The sequence below is a fragment of the Protomyctophum bolini genome (genome assembly GCF_963924005.1).
Source record: "Protomyctophum bolini genome assembly, chromosome: 4".
NCBI lineage: Eukaryota > Metazoa > Chordata > Actinopteri > Myctophiformes > Myctophidae > Protomyctophum > Protomyctophum bolini.
The window spans coordinates 40,128,678-40,148,116 of NC_137865.1; the positions used below are offsets into that span (position 1 = coordinate 40,128,678).

Genomic DNA, 19,439 nt, shown 5'->3' on the forward strand with positions numbered 1-19,439 from the left:
GCTGCAATTCAAAACTGTCCCCAGTAAAAAAGCCAAAGCACCCCCCGCCCCCCCCCCTTTCCATACTGTTTTTTTTGCTTTCTTTAACTGTATATATGATTATTGCCTGTGTACATTTGTACGTCTTTAAATGTTCTGATGAATTGAGACAATTTTCAATCAATCAATCAAAACCTGTACTATCCTTGAACTGTACTAATTCTGCAATCTGTTTAAATTTCCAATCAATCAATCAAAGCAGAGATTCTCTACTGCAGAGCCCAGAGAAACAAATTATTCAGGAAAGAACTACACATCCCACAATTCAGCACCGCGCATGCGGAATGTTGATGAATACAGGAAATGTGGTGTTGTTTATATTAGCAACGGTCGTTGTGGACTTTATGGTTGTGGAGCATAAAGATGATAACTGCCAGAACGGTAGGAAAATGTAACAAATAAATAAAAATGGAATGCCTAAAATAGTACCACAATTGTCTTTGAAGTTAAATAGATAACTGTTGTATTTCGTTTGAGCTGCGACTTGTTTAATAATATTGTTGCAAATAATGCTAAGCCATTAGCCCCCAAGCACAACGTGTACCGTTACAGTAGCCTACATGACCGTTATCTTACAGTATTGATTGAAATGTGTTGTTACTTAGTTAGCAGAATGGGTACATTTCAAACGAAAGCACAGCGACTGCTACAAGGATAAACCAGAAAAAGCACTAAGACTTGTTTACATCAGGATGATCAGGATCATCAAAACAGTTCAGAATAAACTGATGGATCAACGCTGAATCTGATTTACAAATAAATAATATTTTGTTTTATTATTATCCAGGGCGATTTGCAAAGTGCAATGATTGGAGAAAGAGTGTTCAGTGAATCAAGAGTGATAGGAGAACAATACGCTACAACAGTAGTAGAACTTCATAACAAAATAGGCACGTCAACTTACTGTTTATTTTTCGTGCAGGACCCAAACGTGCACGCTCTGGTTGTGTTGGATTGACGACATCATGTGAACCGATTCTTCTCAGGGCGAAGTGAAGCACCATGTCCATGTTTGTTGACGAGACCGCAGCAGATGTGCCAGTCAAAGACATTAACCTGACTTTCTTCTCCCAAGCTGGGGCACAAGGTTAGTGAATTATCCCTGCTGTAATCATGGAACCCGGATCACCTGCACCCACCTGCCATCAATCGACCAGAGCTAACCTAGTCCTAGCCTAGGCTATAACTTTAGCACTGCAAAGCCATTTTTTCACTTTACCAACTTTCAGCTGTTTTTTAAGCGTTTTTGCCGGGTTAGCTTTCTAAGCTACAACTGGGTCTATGAAAACATAGCGTCTGGTGAAACTATGACCGTGCCAGGTTATTTTCCCAATCCGAAGCAACTGGGTGCCATTACTGCCATAGAGTGCTGCTTGCAGGCCAGGGTTGCCAACTTGCCAGGTTAGCTTTTGCGCCAGAAACAAGCAACCGGGTCTATGAAAACAAGCCCAAACAAACCCTTCATACAAAATATACAGTGGCTATTTGAAAATAACACATCTGCAAGCTCACAACACATCACTGTGCACAAGCCTGCGTATGTGTTACTTTGCCTGTTCTTAGCCCCCAACTGGTACATGGACTAGTTCAATATTTTTTTCTTATTACATTGTAGAGGTTTGTTTTGGCACCACTTGTGAGTGCATACACTACTGTCTATTGGCTTACATAGACCTCATTTACCCCAAACCCTTCTTTCTATTGACAGAGTCACTGGTGAATCAAAATGCCAGAGAGAGGCAGGCCATCTCACGGTTGTCCAGGGAGGAACTGGAGGACAAATTCCTGCGCCAACACGAGGAGAACCTGCTCCTCAAGCAGCATGGCCACAACCAGGAGGACAAGATTAAGAGGTGAGACAAACACAGTCTACGTTAAAACTCATTCCCTGCTGTTGAGGGCTTTTTTTTCCTAATGGTTATCTCTGCCGTTGACACGTTTGACGTCTTTTTGGGGGTCATTATTAAAGATGGAGTGCCACCATGATCATCAGGTATTATTACAATATAAGGGGGAAGAACCTTTTCCAAAAAGTGTACAGTATTTGTTAAAATCATGCTTTTATGTGGACACGCCCACCAGTTCATTAAGTATGCCTGGTTTTCCTGGTGGGTGGTGATGGGTGGTGATCCACCTGAACTGAAGCGGCACCCACAGCTGTAGTTGTATGATAAAGGGGGAGGGGTTAGGGGAGGGGCTGATAGTGTGGTGTCACTATATTACTGTTTACTTCATTGGCCTGTTTGACTGTCAAGGGTTCAGCCTCCAGGAAGAAACCCTAAATACAAAGTGAATACACCATTGCACATAAAAACAACTCCAGGGTGTCTAATGAAGTACTGTCACCTCATAGACACATGAAAAACTGGAAAAACATTGTGGCACTTCATCTTTAATCCAGAATAGCCTCTTTTATATTTACCGTACATTAGCTTCCCCGTCGCTATAGGCAACACTTGCTTCCGCTGTGGTCGGCCGATTAAATGTTTCCCCTCCGTCCACTTCCATTATAATCGCGATCTTTAGCTGCGTGTTTCTCGGAATTGAAACTCAGATTGAGGAGAACCTGCTCCTCAAGCAGCATGGCCACAACCAGGAGGACAAGATTAAGAGGTGAGACAAACACAGTCTACGTTAAAACTCATTCCCTGCTGTTGAGGGCTTTTTTTTCCTAATGGTTATCTCTGCCGTTGACACGTTTGACGTCTTTTTGGGGGTCATTATTAAAGATGGAGTGCCACCATGATCATCAGGTATTATTACAATATAAGGGGGAAGAACCTTTTCCAAAAAGTGTACAGTATTTGTTAAAATCATGCTTTTATGTGGACACGCCCACCAGTTCATTAAGTATGCCTGGTTTTCCTGGTGGGTGGTGATGGGTGGTGATCCACCTGAACTGAAGCGGCACCCACAGCTGTAGTTGTATGATAAAGGGGGAGGGGTTAGGGGAGGGGCTGATAGTGTGGTGTCACTATATTACTGTTTACTTCATTTTAGAAAAATCGAAGAACGACTGACATTTTTAGAATCTGATCTCAGGTCAGAATGGGTTAATCAGACCAGTGTGTGTCCATAGTGGAAACCTCGTATGAATCTGATCTCAGGTCAGAATGGGTTAATGGGCCATTCTAACTTCCATCCTCCCGCACCGCCCCAGGTTGGCCACCAAGCTGGTGAAGCTGGTGAAGGACAGGCGTCGTATGGAGCAGCTGGTGGCCGGCGGCGGCGGCGGCGGGGCGCCGCGACCTCCCGCCCCGGCAGCGGGCCGCGACGTGGAGATGGAGGAGATGATGGAGGAACTGCAGGACAAGGTAAACCTGTCTGTCTAAATACTGACCGGCCCGTACGGATTGCTTTCACTTTCTTGGCGCGATCAAAGTTTAGACTTTCAGAATGTCTCACCCGTTTCTCCCCATACTGTACATGTTTTTCCTTTTTTCCTTTCTTTTTATGATGACTTTCCTGTTTTCTTTATTTATTTCTTTATTTCTTTATTTATATATTTAATTTGTACGTCTCTAAATGTTCTGATGAATTGAAAATGGTGGACCCTGTTGTAAATAAGTGTAATCATGGAAGTGTAATGCTTAATCATGGATCGTCCACAAAGTAACAGTTTTTGTATTGACTTCTAAATCTAAAAAATTCAATCAATCAATCAAGGTGCGGGCACTGCAACAGCAGAATGACGGACTGAAACAGCGCCTCCTGGTGGCCAAGCAGCAGCTCCAGGTGCAGAGCAGTAAGCCCGCGGGCCCTTACGGCCGCGTCCAGTCGCGCGTCAACACGGGCCTTAAGAGGCAGCGCGACGACTCGCCCACTCCGTCCCCGATGCCGCCCAGAGGTGTGTGTGTGTGTGTCTGTGTGTGTGTACTGTGTACCACCACATCAGTGGTTGATTTGGTCGACTAACACTATGACGAAAAATGTTTCAGCGACTACCTTTTTTCACTGCTGACAACTAAATGGAAGCTAAATGAAGACTAAGCTATGACGACTGAAGCTAAGACTAAATATAGTGACAATTTCATCAACAAATAAAAACTAGACTACAATGTTATAGGGAGGGGACAAGTGGACAAGAGATACAGTGTAAGTAAAAGACACAAGTCACTTTACACTTGGTTGCATGCAAAGAAAAAACTACATTTGTTGTGTGCAGGTACCAGGAATGTAGAGGTCGAGGGGAGTGGAAGACCTCCAACAGGCCTGCTGCCCAGATATGGACACAGCTTGCTGGAAGAAGCCAGGGCAGAGATACGCAACCTGTAAGTACAGTATAGTACATTACCATAATAACCTATAGATCATTGCTAGATGCAGCCCTATATCCCCTATATCTCTCTGTGTGTAACAGAGAGAATGTGATGGAGAGACAGCAAGGAGACATAGAAGACATGGTGAGAGAGTCAGAGTTCCTCAGAGACAAGCTGAGGAGGAAGGAGAAGGAGTACGAGGCATCTCTCCTCCAGCTCAGGGAACAACAGACCACTGGACAGAGGTAAACACACAGCTCAGGGAACAACAGACCACTGGACAGAGGTAAACACACAGCTCAGGGAACAACAGACCACTGGACAGAGGTAAACACACAGCTCAGGGAACAACAGACCACTGGACAGAGGTAAACACACAGCTCAGGGAACAACAGACCACTGGACAGAGGTAAACACACAGCTCAGGGAACAACAGACCACTGGACAGAGGTAAACACACCGTCCACACCTGATCTGGAAGATTTACAACAAGACAATATACTCTATAATTGGATTTCATAGGTTTTAATAATCACAGGATTCTTTTTTTCAGCCCCTCATCAATTAACCTTTTTAGAATTAACGTGCATTGTCCTTTTTGTAATAAGCCTACAAAGTATTATACAGAAGGTTTGTCGGAGGATTGAAAGTGAACTATTTCTTTTTGGGAAAGCAACTATATTCACTGTACAGGCATGGTACAAGTTTGAAACATTCCACATCTTGAAATCAATAACACCATGCTGTACACAAATACCCACAGAAACGGACAGAAGTCATCAAGTATATGATCAGTGTATTTGACGCATTGCGTTGTTGTGCTCTCTTGCAGATCCACCATCCACAATAACGTGGAAATGATCAAATTGCAGAAACAGTGGGGGGAGAAAGGCAACGCCATGACGGTCTTGGAGGGCAGGTTCCTCCAACTGCAAGACGTGAGACATCAATGAGGACAATAATAGTCAGAATCCGTCTGTGATTCTGTCAATGTACTGTATGGCAGTTTCAAACAGTGTTGATTTCGTCGACTAAAACCATGGCGAAAAATGTTCGCAGACTGGCTTTTTTCACTGACGAGAACTAAATGGAAACTAAATTAAAACTAAGCTACAATGACTAAAACTGAGACTAAATATACTGACAGTTTTGTCAACAAATAAATAAAACAAAATTTACTGTCAAAATAAACACTGGTTTCTACTGTATATCCAATATCCACACTTGTATTTCCAGAGTCAGAAGACGATGAAGGCCAGTCATGACGCGGTGATGGCCAAGGTGGATGAGCTAACGGTCCAGCTGAAAGACGAGCGACTGAAGAGTGTTGGACTGGAGAGACAGCTACAGACTGCCTCCATCTCACACAGACGGACAGAGGAGGTGAGTGTAGGACTGGAGAGACAGCTACAGACTGCCTCCATCTCACACAGACGGACAGAGGAGGTGAGTGTAGGACTGGAGAGACAGCTACAGACTGCCTCCATCTCACACAGACGGACAGAGGAGGTGAGTGTAGGACTGGAGAGACAGCTACAGACTGCCTCTATCTCACACAGACGGACAGAGGAGGTGAGTGTAGGACTGGAGAGACAGCTACAGACTGCCTCCATCTCACACAGACGGACAGAGGAGGTGAGTGTAGGACTGGAGAGACAGCTACAGACTGCCTCCATCTCACACAGACGGACAGAGGAGGTGAGTGTAGGACTGGAGAGACAGCTACAGACTGCCTCCATCTCACACAGACGGACAGAGGAGGTGAGTGTAGGACTGGAGAGACAGCTACAGACTGCCTCTATCTCACACAGACGGACAGAGGAGGTGAGTGTAGGACTGGAGAGACAGCTACAGACTGCCTCCATCTCACACAGACGGACAGAGGAGGTGAGTGTAGGACTGGAGAGACAGCTACAGACTGCCTCCATCTCACACAGACGGACAGAGGAGGTGACTACCCTCTCCCCCATCTCAAAACACGGAATCATAACACAACTAACTAGTCGACTAATGGCATTTAGCTGTGTGCGGATTCATTTTCACATCGCCTGTTCAAGCCACTGCCGTGCCCACGGCCGGGCAAACGTTACATGAGCATCAAGAGCAGCACCTCCAGACTCTTGGAACAGTGTATACTTTAGACTGCTGAATAAGAGCTCACCCATGTTACTTGTCATGTGATGTGACAATAAAGTTTGATTCTCTGATTCTCTCTCTGATCTTTTCATTTTACAGTTACAAGAGCAGATTAATGATCTCGAGAAGGAGCGTGACCTGCTGAAGGATAATTGTGATAAACTTGTTAACAGGTAAATACATCTGCATTTGAAATCCTTTACTTGGATTGGCTATATTGAGTATCCCGTTTCTTCATGAGCTGCAGAGGTAGGGTTATACTTTGTGGAACTGAATTGGGGAAAAAAAGAGCTTGGAAAATCACCAATACGATAACAATACGATAACAATACGATAACAATACGATAACAATACGATAACAATACGATAACAATACTGCATCTCCTTTGATTGTGTATTGATCACTTTAACCCATTCTGACCTGAGATCAGATTCATACGAGGTTTCCACGGGACACACACTGGTCTGATTAACCCATTCTGACCTGAGATCAGATTCTAAAAATGTCAGTCGTTCTTCGAATTTTTCAAAAATAGCAGACCTACAAGCTCGTATCGCGCCACTCGGTGGCGCGATATGAGCTTGTAGATCTGCTCTTTTTCAATAGCTGAAGCATAACATGATGCCAACACCAAAATGGGTGCCCGGTCAGAATGGGTTAATGTTGTTGATCAATCAACACAGTTTTATTTCCGCTAACCAGTAAAACTATACATGTAATGTATAATGTGTATGTGCTCCCAGTGCCTTTGATGTATCTCAGGAACAGAAATGGCGTTTGCGAGAGCAGCAGCTGAAGCTGCAGATAGCTCAGCTGGAGGTGGCTCTGAAGGCAGACCTCACAGACAAAAACGAAATCCTGGATAAAATCAAGGCTGAGAGAGGTACAGTTACAGTACCCCCTATCTACGGTCGTTTGGTTTCGTTTCCTGCTGTTTAGAAATACAAAATGTTGGGGTTCTTATTTAGGTGATCTTTGTATTTCAGATACAAACGAGAAGGTGACAGGAGAAAACAAGAGGCTTGAGATCCAGTTCCTGGAGCAGAAACAGCAGCTGGAGGAAGTAGGCGAGCGTTTGGCGTTCTACACTAAGGTTAGGCCTGGACTCTCTCACGCTGTATTTGAAATCATTTCGAATCATGAATGGCAGTAATAAGATGTCATGTACAATAATCTGTCTATAATTATACACTGTTGTTGTTAAAGGAGAGCGACTTAGACGCGGCAGAACTGAGCGAGGCACTGATGCTGATCAAGGTAAATACAACACCGTGTTTTTACTGTTTTAGTTTAGATGCCTGGCATGGGTGTGGCCTTTTCTCTACTAATGCCTTGTTCCACTGTGTGTGTATTGTGCGTTTCTGCAAGGGTATCAGTGCGTTCTTGTGTCATGATGCCGTTGTATAATAGAATATCTTGGGGCCTCTCCCTGGCGTGGCAGGCTAAGATGCATATAGTTTTACTCACAGTGCCATGGGTTGGAATCCGACTCGTGAACGAATGTGGACGAAATGCTTCAAGGTTTTCTCACTCACAGGTCCGGAGGTCACAGAAGCGTGGCGAGCTGGGTTTCCTGCAACAGGAGGAGGAGGAGTCGCAGGGAGACACGAGGCGCTCCATGGGGGAGCTACAGGCCATGTACGTGGAGACCTACCAGGACCTGGAGAAGACCAGAGACATGCTGATTGTTCAGCACAAGATCAACAAAGACTACCAGGTAGACTCAGGAACACAATAACACATTTATAGGGCTCTTTTATAGCAGTGGCTAGGGCCGGGGTCCCCAAATGAACCCGTTAGGGTCCATCTTGCCATTGGAGTGGACAAAACACTTGATTTATCAGCCAATGGCCATCAGTAATTTATTTTATCAGTCATTTTACAATCTCGTTACATGAATTGGTAATGAAACTAATTTCATTACCACGATGGTGTCGCTCTCCATGAATAGGTTTAACTGATCTGGTTTCTCATGCGAACCCCTGTGAGTAACTCTTAAAACTCTCACCCAACAGGCAGAGGTTGAAGCTGCCACACAGAAATTGGAAAGCGCCAAGATTGAGTATGAGCTTCGGTTGGACCAGCAGGCTCAGCTGCTTGACATGAGGGCGGCTAAAATCAAGAAACTGGAGGGTATGTCAAAGTTTATCTTTGAAGACCCTGTCTGGTGTCTTTCTTTGTTTGTCAGGTTTATAAGCATGGCCTGCATAACTCTTGGAACAGTCGTATAGTAGAAGGAAATTACGCAACTCATTCCATGCCAATTTTTGCCAAAAAAGTGTTCAAAATGTATCAGATTTTTCAGATTTAATTCCAATTGGCTGCAATTAGCTCCCAACATTTGTGGGCTGGGCCCACTTTACAAAAGAAACAACACACCTAGCTAACTTGATTTATCGTAATTGTTTCATTTACAGATTTGATTGAACTTTGTACGATCTTAATTCCCTCCTAGCCCAGCTCAAAAACATCGCCTACGGCACCAAAGCCTATGTTTTCACACCGGACATCACGGACGAGGACGTGGCGGATGAGTTTGACGAAACGGTGCATCTGGAACGCGGCGAGAACCTCCTGGAGATACACATAGGCAACGGCGCACTGTCGACGTCGGCCCTGGAAGCTCTCGCCGATCGCGAACCGTCCACGTTCTGCACCTACGCCTTCTACGACTTTGAACTGCACGCCACTCCGGTGGTGCAGGGCTCGCGGCCGGCGTACGGGTTCACGTCACAGTACGTGGTGCGCGTGGACAACGTCTTCCTCCAGTACCTCCACACCAGGTCGGTCACGGTGGAGCTCCACCTGGCCAAGGGGATGGACTTCCAGACGGTGGCCGCCGGGCAGCTACAGCTGCAGCCGTTACTGGAGAAAGACGGCAAGGTTTATGGTGAAGTGCAGCTGGTCGGTGAGTACTCCACACAGACGGACATCATCCCTCCTCTGGTTCTGTCACTTGGTGTGGATTAGTTTAAAGTTCAGAGAGAGAGAGAGTGGGTTTTGTTGAATTCTTTCTGGTTAGCTTTCTTAAGTAGCTCCCTCAGCAGTTATTTGCTGTGATGAGTTTATCAATGGCCAGTAGTGGAGTTTGTCATAGTTAGTTTATCATACTGTGCAGCTAACGGATGGGGAATCTGTCTAACTAGGAATGTAAAGAGAACATAAATGTGTGCACTAAATCGTCCCTGGTATAATTCAAAGGAGGAGCAACTGAAATGAATTATGTGTAGAATGTAATTTTTGCCTTTTCTGCCTCAGGAGTATATGGTGAGGTTCAGTCCTTTGGTTCTGTTGAGTACTGGGCGAGACTGAGGGTACCCATGGAACAGGCCATCCAACTATATAAGGAAAGAGTGAAGGCCCTGGGATATATCAGCACTACACTCAATGAGGAGAAACAGGTACATTATGTAAAGTAACTGACTGTGGTGACATTCAAAATGTGTGGTATGAAATGGTGAGTAGTCATGACTCACTATTGTAAAATAAACACACTGTGGAGCTATGCTGTTGTGCGGACTTCCTCTTCTTCTTTATTATTCCAGGTAACAGCCAAGTTAAAATGTGTGTTAACCCTAACCCCCTGACGCCCATAAGCACTGCGTAAAAGAAACACATTAAAACTCTTAACTTGTGTCCTGATCTTTAGGCCTCAGCCACCAACCTCCCACCCCAGCTGGCGTCGCCTGCTGGCAGCAGCTCCACCAATGAGCTCAACGTCACGATCCGCTGCTGTTGCGACCTCTCGGTCCCGGGCGGCAGACCGCCGCCCAGCTCTTACGTCGTCTATCGGTTCTTCGACTTCCCCGACCACGACACCCGCGTGGTGCCGGACTGCTGCGAGCCGCGCTTCGACGACCGCGTGTCCTACCCGGTGGCCATGGACGCGGACCTGGACGGCTACCTGAAGGCCAAGTCGCTGCAGCTGTACGTGTTTGACGACCGGGAGGAGCAGGTGGACACGTACCTGGGAAAGGCCACGGTGCCACTGCTCTCGCTGGCCCACGACAAGGCCATCACCGGTAAGAACCACTGCTCTCGCTGGCCCACGACAAGGCCGTCACCGGTAAGAACCACTGCTCTCGCTGGCCCACGACAAGGCCATCACCGGTGAGAAGAACGCCTGCTTGACTGACTTGAGATTTAGCACGTCATCACCATCACCAAGGCAAGGTGATTGGCTGATCAGGGGCTACATTGAGCTGTTAGCCACAGATTTCATCCCCACAACTCGCATCCCTATTTTTGGAATATAATTATTCCAAGTCGTTGTTTTGTGAGCTTGTAGATCACAAAACAATCAGGTCCATGTTAGATTTTTTTATATTTGAAAACTGCTTCACCACTCCAACCCTATATATTTGGTTGACCGGAGTCCCACAGGGGTCTGTACTTGGTCCTCCACTTTTGTCCATTTACAGTACAGTACACCAAACGTCTTACCGCTTGTAAATAGCAGATCTACAGTACAAGCTCACAATGTAATGCATTGCAGCGGAACACATTTTGAGCATGTAGATCTGCTGATAGTTGCCGACTATCCGCTCAGCCTATTTTAGAATAGGCGAGGGAGGCTATAAGGTTCATGTAGTCAAGTGGCTAATGTGGGCAATAAACCTAAACCTAAAAACTCCAGTTTTATATCAGATTAACAGCCTCTTCTTTTGTTCCTCAGGTGTGTTTGAGTTGATCGACCGGTCCGGGCGCTCTGTCGGCCACGTCGAACTCACACTGAAGTGGAAGTTTACGTACCTCCCTCCGCCAGGCTCCACCATGACTGTAGAACAGGCCAAGTTTATCCCCAGAGACAAAGCAGTCAAGTTACCTAACGAGGCTGAGGAGACTCTAACTAACGAGGCTGAGGAGACTCTAACTAACGAGGTGAAAGAAGGGAAGAGGGAAGAGAAGAACATGAAAGAAGTTGAACTGAAGCAGGAGGAGGAGGAGGAGGAGAAAGAAACGGAGACAACTCCTCATCTCTCCGTTTCGCTCCCTGCTATGTCGAGCACAAAGGTAGCCAATATTTTAGTTAAACATGAAATATATATTCAAAGATTTGCACAACATTTTCACGACTTTTCAAAAATAGCAGACCTACAAGCTCGTAGCGCGCCAGCTTGTAGATCATCTATTTTTCAATAGCTAAAGCATAACATAATGCTCAAAACACCAAAAGGGGTTCCCGCCCAAAATGGATTAATGATGAATGAGGCAACGTTTAGCTGTTCTTGGAACAGTAATACTGTACATGGACATTGATTCCAATATCTTCGACATCCATCATATTACCCCTCTCTCTCTCCCCAACTTCAGTCTCCCACACAGACAGCTACTGTATGTTGATAGTCTTCAACACAGGCATTCTCTCCTGACTGACTCTGTTGTTTATCATAGGCTCCGCTACCAAAGCCCAGGCTGAAGCCCCAGACCAAACAAAAAGCTGTTTCTAAGAGAGTAACCTTCATTGACAACACGGCCACAGAGGAGCAGGTGAGATTCCACTGCAAATGAACCTCAAAGAAACGTTGCTCTGGGGAGGATGAAGGACTACAATGAAATATTGGGTCCCTCGAAAGGACTATATGTGCAATATTCTTTCCAGTAAAGGCAACGCTTTCCGTTATTTGTTGAATTCTGTAAACATGCTATTGGCAGTGTGCTCCACCGACTGAGCTACACGGACACATAACTTTGCACACAACTTCATTATCCACCATTTTTGAGTCACGAATTGGCGAGGCATGGGTGTGTACTGTGTACAGTGTGTTCATGCTGCTTCTCTCGGTTACGGTTAGGTTGCAGAAAGAAGTATGGAGAATGTACCACTAGAGAAAGGAGGAAAGGCAAAGCTACCACCTGTCATCAAGGTAAGCTGAAAGACTAAAGCAAAATGTTATACTTCATTGCATGAGGCCCCCTGAAAATAACTGAATTTTAATGCGTTCCGTTGCATTGTTCAGCTCAGCAAAGCTGAACCTTTCGAAAGGGGATATTGATCTTGAATTGTAGGAGTAATTTAAAGAGTAACCGTGGAAATGAATTTTGCTCAATAGAGTATCAATCCTTTCCGTATTTTATTAGTTAGTTGTGTCACTTGGTAAAATTGTCAAGGTGCTTCTGTGTGAAACAAGTTTGAGTTGTGTCTGTGGGGTGGTTTACGTGATATTGCACTGTGAACCCAGGTTGTAACTCCAGCACCTCCACGCGCAGAAGACGTAACCCCAACACCTCCACGCGCAGAAGACGTAACCCCAACACCTCCACTCGCAGAAGACGTAACCCCAGCACCTCCACCACACGCAGAAGAAAAAGAGGAGCTAGTTGATGAAGACTTGGAGGTGACTCACTTCTCCGAAGGACAGCTGATCCCAAGCGTGAGCGGACCGAGTGCTCATTCCTACTCGGATGACTCTGAAATTTCAGAAGATATTATTGAAGAAGGTACGTACTGGCGGAAACCCCTTTTGGTGTTAGCATAGATCTACAAGCTCATAGCGCACCACCGAGTGGCGCACTATGAGCTTGTAGGTCTGCTATTTTTGAAAAATCGAAGAACGACTGACATAGAAACATAGCTTTTTCAGAAAACTGTCAGGATGTAGAAGACATTTTTAGAATCTGATCTCAGGTCAAAATGGGTTAACTAAAGGTGTTGTTTACTACGGTAATTACATGAACGCAGCATGATTTATTTACTTGTTGCTATCGGAAATTCCCTGGTCATTTCACAGGCATTTTTCCTTTCTCACATAGCTAAACAGGTAAAGAACTAAATCAATTTCACACAGGTCGGGTTCTGCAGTACTCCCTCTGAATCTGCGGTGTGTGTGGGGGTTAGGAAACAGATCTTGTTTGTGCAAATGGACAATGTTTTTGTTTCCTCACGATATTTCCAGAACGACCATAAATATTAAATTATTCTGCCAATAATCTTAAGACCGAGATGTTTCCGACTTCATAAATGTTAATGGCGTTGACCTTGCGAGGCGAGGCTCACGTCTTATTCGCCAGACGCAACAATGGTCAATATCAACAGCTGTCCCGGTGCTAATGGCTAAAGCAGAGACTGTCTATTCTAATCAATGTATCACACTCCATTTTGTTTCAATTCTCCACAGTGTGCTTTTTGCACTGACCCTCCTTCCAAACAGAGCTCATTGCCAATTCCAGTGCCATCCCTCTGTTCTGCCTTTTCATACGGAGAGCGGGGGATCATTGTACCTACTACTCCCTGTTTTAACCATTTATCTTTACACATAGATACTTTGTGACTCGTCTCTTCCTTATCTGAATACCCCCACCGGCCCATCCCCTTTCCTCCTTGTCCCTCTGACCGTCTCCCTCCAGTCATCGAGGGGGCCCCCGCTGAGGGGGAGGATCAGAGCCAATCGATCCAGTCTGACAGTGATGACTGCATTGTTCCTGGACAGGCGTCTGCAGGGAGGAAGGTGGGTGAAGCCAGAGCGCACACACTCAAAAGCCATGCCTCTATTTACCTCACGCAGTCGACTGGACCTCAGAGGCATTGTGTACAAGGATGGAATCAAGGTTACTGGGATTATTGCATTGTGTACATCGTGTACACAGGGCCGGGGTCTGGTGGCAAGGGAGTACACAATGGACGGGGAAGGAGGAGTTGATCATCGGTGCCGGAAAACGAAGTTGAACCTTAGTTTAGTTTTGTCAGGGTTATCATCGATCTGTATAGAGGCATTATTCTAAATGTGGTTGACTGGTGAAATAGTGCTAGTTGTTGCAAAAAAGTTGCAAAATGAGCCAAGCAAGACCGGCAGAAGAGGTGCAGCACAAATATGGAGCTCATCTATTTAACAGGACAAACTATTACATGTTTGTACAAGAAAGTAATTCCTTATACTAATAAGAACTTACTGGACTTATTAGTAGGACTTCATCAACTAACTAGTAATGCTACAGTATTAGTCAGAAATCCCGTCAGTGACACCTAGTGTCAGGAGCCTGAACATACAAGATGTATTGTGTTGTAATGGTCAATACTAGTGCTACACTGTATTACATGTTAACAGTTTAATGTGTTTAATTAGCCGTTTTTTTATAATTAAAAAGAAAGAGCGGATTTGTCGCGGACCTGGTGACGAGGCCTTTGGAGACCGGAAATCAAGTCATGCTCTGGGCTGCTAGGGCTTCTGGGAAAATGAGTTCAATGCAAGTGGTTTGTTTGGACTACAACATGCTGTGAAGGCTGTTTTGGTTTCGCATTGTAATGGGGCATGTTTTTCTTTTCAACAACAAACCATGGGACTATTTTTCGCCGATCAAAGCTGCAAATCCTTCGGCTTATGCTCCAAAGGTAATAGATCAATCTTGGCAGATAGGATGGATAGATTAATCTAAGGCCCCTTAAAAGTACAATGGTTGGGTTCAAACCTGTCCTCAAGGAGGACAATTAAAAGTACAGTGTCAGTCAGCACTAAGTTCTGCTGTGCTTGAAAAATGGTCTTGATTACTATTAATTCAAATGGCATTATGACCGGTGGTGGGAAACGTGCTCCATTTGTTTTTGGCTTTTTGCCGTGGAAATTGGAAATACTCAAGTAAAGTTAAAAAATACCTCAAAATTGTACTTTACAGTGTACAGTAGTAAATGTACTACTCCACCACTGATTATGACTAGTTTGGGATTCAAGGACTTGGGCTTGCTTTGGGACGTCTCCCGTCGTGAGCTGTGTTTGATGATTGCTAATGGAATCTGACTGAGCTGCTTTCCATGCTCTTCCTCAGCCGGCGCAGTGCCTGCGCGTGGAGATAGCGTCTCTGAGCCTGAGGCCAGAATCCCGGGCGGCCCGGGACCCCAGCGTGGTACGTCTGTTTGTGGAGTACTCCCTCCTGGACCTGCCCTCGGAGGAGACCCCTCTGGCCCTGCCCAAACCCCAACCGGGCAAGAGCAGCCACTATCACTACAGCAACGGTAATATTATACCGCATTACCCACTTCAGCCAAAAAATAAGGCCCTTTGGCTCCTGGACTACAAGTATTTTGAAATCAATGATTTGACAGACAGGGAGCCAGTGTAACGATCTGAGAACTGCCGTGATATGATCCACTTTCTTGGTATTGCTTTGGACTCGAGGAGCAGCATTCTATCTGCAGCTGTCTGGTCCATTTTTAGGGAGGCTTGTAAAGAGCCCATTACAGTATGACACGTTTTTCCAAATCCTACTGAGACATGAAGTACTTTCATCCCTGATATTTGACTTTGTAAATGTCTGTGGCTGTCTTGCTGTTGGAATTCAGGTCCGAGTCCATGACTACACCAAGATGTATTGGTGGTATTGTTGAATATTTCAACGACTATTGCATATGATGAGATTGCGGGTTCTATCTTGAAGAGAGGAAAAACGTTGGGACCTACAATATTTGAATTTATCATGCTATTTATGAAACTAAATGCTAGTCTAAATGCTTAATTAATATTATATGGCTGTTGACATTAATAGTGAATCATCACTATAGTTAAGAGAGTCTGTTATGACCAGAAATCCTCATGGTCCTTTTGGGAGTGTTATTATCTGAAAGTTACGGATCATATACTGTACTGTGAATACCACTCCACTACTTAAAAGTTACTGATGAAAAGTGAAAGACTTATTGAAGTTCTATGACAGAAAATATGAATACAGGGAGCTCTATGACTGTGAATACAGGGAGAGTGTGTTTTTATGTAAAATAGTATAGTAAAATAGCAGCAAAGTAGCACCTGAAATTCCCAAGCTCTTCCCCATGGTTTCCCTTCTTTACACAACTCAAAATTTACCAATCAGTATATTGTCATATTTGGGAAACCCCATTCACCTACAGTAGCACATACTGTATGTTGGCTAAAAACACACCACCAGTGCTGTGCTAATTTTCCTGGTCTAGTCTGTCTAGTAGTGCGTGCGTGCTTGCTTTGTCCTGTCCTGACTGTCAATGATCCAGCAGGCTGTGCCGTGCCGTGTGTTGTTTCTCCTTCACAGTGATTCACCTGGACGTGGAGAATAACAGGGCGAGACGAGAGCTGTTGAAGGCGGTCCTCGAGGGACGCAACCCACAAATGGACAGGTACTGTAGAAAGTAGTCTGACAAGAGAAGCATATGCCTTCTGACTGATCGCAACATCTCCGAAAGATGTTCTTTTTTAGCATGTTGTCTGTAATGGAAGAAGAACCGATATATCGGCCATAATTTAACTTTTCTTTTTTTAATCAGTGTTAGTTATGTTGTCGATGTGTCCTGATTTCATTATTTTCAAGTATCATTAAGCCCTATTCGAACACTTGAAAGGAATGGTTGTTCTACAAGTTCACAATGCGTTGCATGCATCGCCATGAATTGTGAGCTGTTATTTGAAAGGTCAAATCAAATATCAAATGCCCAAAATAGGGATGTCAAGTTGAAAGTGGTTAATAAAATAGGACAACGTTCAAATTGATCAGAACGTTTTGAATGTTTTGTCAAAATCAGTGGGCTAGCTAATCTGGCATCGCCGGTCGGGTTCTAGATAGAAGCCAATTTGTCATTTTCCAGCTCAGACAAAGAATGCCATTATGTTTGAAAGATAGATAGAGAGCGTCGCAGTCCCGCCCCCATTCATGACGACGCCAGGCCCAAGAAATGATTCCCAAAATGCATTTTTCCCATAGACATTTTAAAAAGTATTTATTTAAAGACGGTTACGCCACGGACGAAGCCAACTCGAGTTGTGACAACTAATGACAACAAACACAATATTTTGGACCAAACAAATAATTACAAAAAAAGTGTTGTAACCTGCCGTTTTTTTCTTCTTTCTAATTATTTGTTCGGCCCAAATAATTACGGGCCGACTCGAGTTGGCTTTGTACGAGGCTTAAAATGTATTTAAATAAATACTTTTTGAAAAGTCTATGAGGAAAATCAACGGGGAATCATTTCTTGGGCCCTGGTAGGGGCTGGGACTGCGACGCTCTTTTGCTATTGGACTACAAATACCAGTGTTATTTAAAAATGTATGGATTGGCACCACCTTCTCAAGCTTCTGGCCCTGCGGTTGTTTTAATGAACAGCATCCGGTTCACGGTGGTGAGCGAGCCGCCAGAGGAGGAGGAGCAGGAAAGAGAGTGTGAGGATGTGGGCGTGGCCTATCTCAGACTCCCTGACATCTTGGAGAAGCAGCGGGACCTGATCGAGACCAATCTGAACGGTTGGTGCACGCACACACACACACACACACACACACGTATAGGCTACACCAGGGGTGGGGCAACTTTGACCATGGAGAGGGCCACAATAGTTCCACACTCGCTCCAGAGGGCCACATTGCATATAGCAAAAACAGCCGTGCGACGTGTTTTGAGCTTGTAGATCAGCTGTTTTTGCTATTATTTGAACTGGAATCCTGAATAATCTTTTGCCTTTTTTTTTTTTTTACATTTTTAAAATGTATTTCAAATGCCTTTAACAATGAAATTCTAATACTAGTCATTCAGCTTGCATGCTTGTAATTGTAACAGCTGAAATAATTACTATTCAATATTCGGATATTAACTGCGGGACGCATTAAGTGAAGGTGGGGGCCGCATGTGGCCCCCCGTCTGCCACCTGCCCATCTATGGCCTAAAGTGTAGAAATAAATAAATAACTGTTTTGTGTCACTGCAGTGATGTATAATATCTACTATCTCAATCTGGATGTTCCTCTCCCCCATTTTTCTCCCCTGTTCACACAAAGTATTTGGATCCTACAATAGTATTTATGTCTTTCTGATCTCGGAACCTACACTCCCTTTTCTCCTTTTGTATTTGTTCATGACACATATTAATTTGCATATTCTATGCTCTGTTGATGCATGAATATTTTTGTGTTGTCTTGTTTAGCCTAAATGTAACTGGAGTTGCTGTCTACATGTCAAGTATTCAAGTATGGTATTTAATCAATCAATCAATCGCACATTCGTGTGCGCTTTTCCAGCTGGTTTATCAACTGTACAGCCGAGCGTACGTCACACTTTTTGCTTTGTTGAGAGCTTCAACAAAGCAAAAAGCATACAGTCATGCACACAATTACAAAACAAGTACCATGTAATACTTGGCATGTTATTGTTTTAGGCTTTAGTGTGAGCCGATGTAATAAAATGTGTTCCTGTGTTCCCTCTAGTGGTGGACGCAGAGGACAGCAGCTCGGTGGTAGGAAGTCTAATGGTGTCTGTAGAAGGACTGGAGGCTCTGCAGTCCATCATGGAAGACCCAGACCATGACTACACACCTGAAGACCCGGACCATGACTACACACCTGTCTCCTCTCTGCAGACACTGACTTCAGATGATTTCTGAAGTTAACACTCAGACCCCCTTTCCTTCCACCGGTTGGTTCCCAATGGGAACCTGTTCAGTTCTTTTTTTGGTTCTTAGTCCATGAGCCAGAGCTCCAAAATTGGTGGGAAAAACTAGACCTATATTAAATTGTTTATAGAATCAATACAAGTAAAGGAATACATCCCTCCACAGTAGTAGCTTTTTCATATTTACGAAACGCGGAATAACTTTGGCCTTCTGTTCTTTTTGTAAGACATACACAAACTGTTGAGTACTGTATATCCTCAGATGTGAAATAGTTATATTTTTATTTATAGTTTATTTTGTCAGATTCTCAGATAATTTGGCACTGCATGATACTGCAGATGTTAGGATTGCAGTTGTGCGTCTGTAGCCTAGTAACTGTACATAATAGATGGTCCTCAAATGGCATTTGATGATTACATCTTGTGAAAGTCTAAATGTACTCGTGTGCATTGTAATTTGAATAAAATGTTTTACTACTGTGTATGTGCTGCAATTAAATAGCAATACACTGTGCCATCATATCATGTCTCGAGTCATCATACAGCAGTCCAATGATACGGTAGTGGATGTTGAAAAGGAAGGGATGTCCGCACACTGTTTCACTGCTCCCAGGAAAAATCTTTATTGGTACAACGTTTCGACCCGTGTGGGTCTTCGTCAGGTAT

General features: G+C 44.4%; 1 protein-coding gene across 3 annotated transcripts; it reads left to right on the forward strand.

Annotated features, from left to right (window-relative positions):
- The first annotated feature begins 353 nt into the window (after window positions 1–353).
- rpgrip1l (RPGRIP1 like) lies at window positions 354–19,255 on the forward strand. 3 transcript variants are annotated; one of them, XM_080760780.1, is made up of 27 exons: window positions 354–420; window positions 962–1,126; window positions 1,748–1,892; window positions 3,200–3,353; window positions 3,706–3,886; window positions 4,205–4,310; window positions 4,400–4,543; window positions 5,131–5,236; window positions 5,535–5,681; window positions 6,534–6,607; window positions 7,179–7,318; window positions 7,422–7,528; window positions 7,642–7,692; window positions 7,973–8,152; window positions 8,451–8,568; window positions 8,891–9,343; window positions 9,694–9,836; window positions 10,085–10,457; window positions 11,111–11,448; window positions 11,830–11,925; window positions 12,231–12,302; window positions 12,618–12,876; window positions 13,783–13,883; window positions 15,196–15,382; window positions 16,432–16,516; window positions 17,500–17,636; window positions 18,590–19,255. In XM_080760780.1, exons 2-27 carry the CDS (start codon window positions 1,042–1,044, stop codon window positions 18,763–18,765), a joined length of 4,158 nt encoding a protein of 1,385 aa, XP_080616906.1. In that variant the 5' UTR covers window positions 354–420; window positions 962–1,041; the 3' UTR covers window positions 18,766–19,255. The 3 variants fall into 3 exon arrangements, with proteins under 3 accessions (XP_080616906.1, XP_080616908.1, XP_080616907.1); XM_080760781.1 differs by having other exon boundaries at window positions 367–420; window positions 1,026–1,126; XM_080760782.1 differs by lacking the exons at window positions 15,196–15,382; window positions 17,500–17,636; window positions 18,590–19,255.
- Window positions 19,256–19,439: the final 184 nt, after the last annotated feature.

Excerpts from the sequence above, each read along its gene's own strand:
- rpgrip1l (XM_080760780.1), top strand. The coding sequence starts at position 1,042 with ATGTCCATGTTTGTTGACGAGACCGCAGCAGATGTGCCAGTCAAAGAC. Across the intron at positions 3,887-4,204 it reads GTCCCCGATGCCGCCCAGAG|GTACCAGGAATGTAGAGGTC; the intron begins GTGTGTGTGTGT and ends TGTTGTGTGCAG. Across the intron at positions 17,637-18,589 it reads GATCGAGACCAATCTGAACG|TGGTGGACGCAGAGGACAGC; the intron begins GTTGGTGCACGC and ends TGTTCCCTCTAG.